Source organism: Rutidosis leptorrhynchoides, chromosome 1 (assembly GCF_046630445.1).
Source record: "Rutidosis leptorrhynchoides isolate AG116_Rl617_1_P2 chromosome 1, CSIRO_AGI_Rlap_v1, whole genome shotgun sequence".
NCBI lineage: Eukaryota > Viridiplantae > Streptophyta > Magnoliopsida > Asterales > Asteraceae > Rutidosis > Rutidosis leptorrhynchoides.
Window position 1 is genome coordinate 27397373 of NC_092333.1, and position 4065 is coordinate 27401437.

General features: G+C 31.1%; 2 protein-coding genes across 2 annotated transcripts; both read right to left on the reverse strand.

Annotated features, from left to right (window-relative positions):
• Positions 1 to 601: 601 nt before the first annotated feature.
• On the reverse strand, positions 602 to 1204 carry LOC139850869 (protein FAR-RED IMPAIRED RESPONSE 1-like). The gene has a single exon (XM_071840298.1). It carries the CDS (start codon positions 1202 to 1204, stop codon positions 602 to 604), a length of 603 nt encoding a protein of 200 aa, XP_071696399.1.
• Positions 1205 to 1236: 32 nt separating this feature from the next.
• Positions 1237 to 2179, reverse strand: LOC139851027 (PKS-NRPS hybrid synthetase cheA-like). Its single transcript, XM_071840308.1, has 2 exons — positions 2168 to 2179; positions 1237 to 1896 (listed from the first exon to the last, which is right to left on the reverse strand). Exons 1-2 carry the CDS (start codon positions 2177 to 2179, stop codon positions 1237 to 1239), a joined length of 672 nt encoding a protein of 223 aa, XP_071696409.1.
• Positions 2180 to 4065: the final 1886 nt, after the last annotated feature.

Genomic DNA, 4065 nt, shown 5'->3' on the forward strand with positions numbered 1-4065 from the left:
TATTTAAAAACTTATTTATGTATATTAAATAAAGATATATACATATATATAATTTCAAGTTATTTAGTAAATGATAGTAACATTCGTTTATTGATTTGATTGATATTTAGATAAGTTAACTAAAACGTTTAAGATGAAAAAGTAAAAAACTAATTTACTACAGTATTTTCGAATTGCTACAGTACCCGAAAAGCTACAGTGTTTTCCAAAATCACTATTTGCTACAGTAAAAATCATTTTGCTACAGTATTTTCGAAAATCGCTATTTGCTACAGTAAACACTATTTGCTACAGTGAACATTATTTGCTGCAGTAAACACTATTTGCTACAGTGAAAAATATGTCGACGAACAAGAAAACAAAACATATGGGAGGTGATATTTCCACCACCCTTTTTACTTCTTCCACCAAAATTTAAAGCAATTTACCAAAATGCCCTTATACACTTTATTTATTTTGAAAGCAATAAATTATCTTTCTGTGAAGTTTTACAGCATATTCCCTACCATATATAGTTATATACCCTTATATTGCTTCAAAATAAAAAGAAAAGGCTACACCTTATAAATAATAATATCAAATGATAATATGGAACAACAATTTAATTTAATATGAAAATAAGTCCACTAAAACATACATAATACGGAGTACTAATTGTATCAAAACAAGGTAAATACATTTTGAGTTTGGCGTGAGCACCTTCAGCTCTTGAGTATGTACGATTACCAAAATGCAAATACTTTTCGGTCCAAGCACTAACAAATTTTTCTTTCCAAGGTAACCATATGTTCATTATGTAATCAATTGCTTCTTTCTTTACATCATACGATAACTTGAATTCCCACCAATTATTTAAAAAGATAGCTTCTGTTATTGAATATATCACATTTTTCCAACTACACATAAATATGTCAAACTCCGCTTCACGTTTAAAATGCTTCTTGCAATTCGCTAAAACGTTCTTTTCAATATGCCAAACACACAAAAGATTTGTAGCTGCTGGAAATACCTTACTTATGGCATTCATTAGTGCTAGTTCTCTATCTGTCATAATCACTGACGGTTGATTCTCACTTCCTAGAATCTTTTTAAACGCATTTAGTGCCCAAATATAACTTTCTTCATCTTCCCTTTCAAGAAAAGCAAATCCAGAGTAAAACGAGGTATTGAAACATGAAACTCCAATGATATCAAGTAGAGGCATGTGATATCTATTACTTTTGTAGGTACAATCCATCACAAAGGTGTCAGAAAAGGTTTTGGCCAATTTAATTGATAAAGGGTGTGCAAAAAGAAACTCGTTATATGCCCTTGTTGATCATATAAAATATCGTACCAAAAACCACCTACTTGAAGCTCTTCAAATAAGGCATCAATCATTGACCTATTTCCTAAATTCTCCCTACGAACTTTTGCATTCAAGTTGTAAATAGTTCTAGAGGTAGTCGGGAGATTTGGGTCTCGTTGACGTAAAGAACAAAGGATTTGTCTCGGGGGTATTCCAGATTTGGTCATATCTTTGACACTTTCTACGCTATCAGCTGGCAATCGACGGAATAACGAATGTCCAGAAATATCAGAAGATTGCTCATGGTTATGATTTAAGCATTTTGGTCTAAATATCCACATACCATCCCATCCTTTTCTACCTTCTATTTTAAAGGGACAATCAATCAAATGAGTTACAGTGCTCCTTTTTCTTGTTTCCCCAACATCATTTCTATCTCGATAAGAACCGCCCCGATCACACTTTAGAATCACAAATGTATCCTTTTTTGAATTACAAATGGACAGTCCAAAACCTTTATTAAAATAAAATGCTCGCACATTCTTTACTAACTCATCACGCGATTGAAACTTAGAACTCTCAAGATATAATTTTTCATCATTGTTAACCTGCTGAGTTGAAATTAAAATGAACATATACAACAACTAATAAATTAAAACAAGCAGAAGCAATAATTGAGTAAAGCATTACAAACAAGAGATATAAAAATCAAATTAAAACGAGCAGAAGCCCATCATTCACTTTATGGTGACATTTAATTTCATCATCATATCATCGTCTATCATATGTCAGTACATCATATACCTAAATAAACCCTAATAGATTATAAAATACTAATTCAACAACTATATAAAAATCAAAGTGATGATAAAGTGTTACCTGAGAGTTCATTATTCAGTGATTGGAGATGTAATCTTCAAGATTATCATAAGAACAAGCAATTAGGGGGATGTTAGTGATTTTGTAGATTGAAAGAAATGGAGTAGAGAGAGAAAGGGGTGATGAGAAATGAATAATTAGATTTGAGCGGTATGTAAATAATCAATACTAAAAATTAGTTCGTATTTTATGAGGGTATTTAAGGAAACTACTTAAAATTGTGGTGGAAGGAGTAAAAAGCTTGGTGGAAATATCAATTCCCAAAACATATTGGGTGTGTACCAGCTGGCCATGCAATCGCATGGCAAATGGGCATGAAACCCATGCGATCGCATGGGGATCAATCTCAACAAACATCTATAAAGCTCGCACATTTCTGCTTCGAAACACACACACACACATAAATTACTTACTCTGTATTATATTTATATTTATATTATTATTATTATTATTATTATTATTATTATTATTATTATGAATAATAATATTATTATTAATCTTATTATTATTATCAGTAGTATTAATAATATTATTATTATTATTATACATAAAATTCTACGACGAAGTACTGCTCAAATGATTTCAAACCGAGTTTTCAAATGAGTCAAAGCTAAGGAAACTATAGGTTATAGCTATGGAGGTTATGGGTAATGTTCATGGGTATTGTTCGCAAGTCAAACCTAGTGTTTATCATCTCCGTTGCATCTACGTGCTTTCCTGCAATATTGAATCTCAATATTGATACGTGAGCATTCATATCTCAACTTTTATATATTAATAGTGTATCCCTGACCTGTACTCGATTATATATGTTTATGCATGCTTGTATACTTTAATTTTGTTGTTAGATAGTTTATAATGAATCACGAATTTGATACATATTCTACTGATATAAAGTATATGATATGCATGTTTTTGGAAAGCTGTCGAAAAATTATTAACTTTTCATTTAGAAATCGCGTGATTTCGATGAACGGATTAAAAGATATGGTCAACTGAATTATGATTAACATTAATTGAAATTGCTTTTGAATCTACAATTGTATTTAAACAACTTGTTTATAAGATTGATAAATTGGATTTTCAAATATTACTAATCGAGTAAATAAATTTCTATATAAGGCACGTCTCATCTTGTTGAACAATTGTCAAAGTTGACTGTCTTATCATGTTTTAAAACTTTATAAACACTACAATCTGATTTTACAAATATTGGAAAACTATGTGAAATAATAAAATATTTTCGATTGCCATGATAATTCAAATATAATATAGCTCCTGAAATAAATAATATTTTGAGTTTGATAAACTATAAATTCGTTCAATTATCAAGACTTATATTATGTTAATAAACATGTATAGATTTGAAGATCATATTAGGTCAGGTTGACTTTTGAGATAACTTTTGTTAACTTTTGCATGTCGGTCTCGAACATTAGGATTGTGATACACTATGACCTGACCTAGCTTGTTAGACATGTATTGACCAACATATGCTCTCTAGGTTGAGATCTACGGTTATTTTGCATTCCAAGTTTCGGTCACATTTCGGTGAATGACCTTATGTGCTGCTAAGGTGAGTTTCATTTGCTCCCTTTTTAATTGCTTTTGCAATCTATATTTTTGGGCTGAGAATATATGCACTTTATTTTAAATGCAATGGATACAAGTACATACTAAATTCTACACCGAGTTTGAACCGAAAATCCCTTAGCTTTGGTAACTAGTAACTGCCGATTATAAGAACTGGTGGGCGCGAATAGTGGTATATGGATCCATAGGGCTTGACATCCCTGTCTGTTCCAGGTATAGAAACCCTAGCCTGAACTATAAAACAGACGTATGCTATTTGAGTTTGGTACACGTTGGTTTGCGTGTATTGTACATGTTGGTTGCAT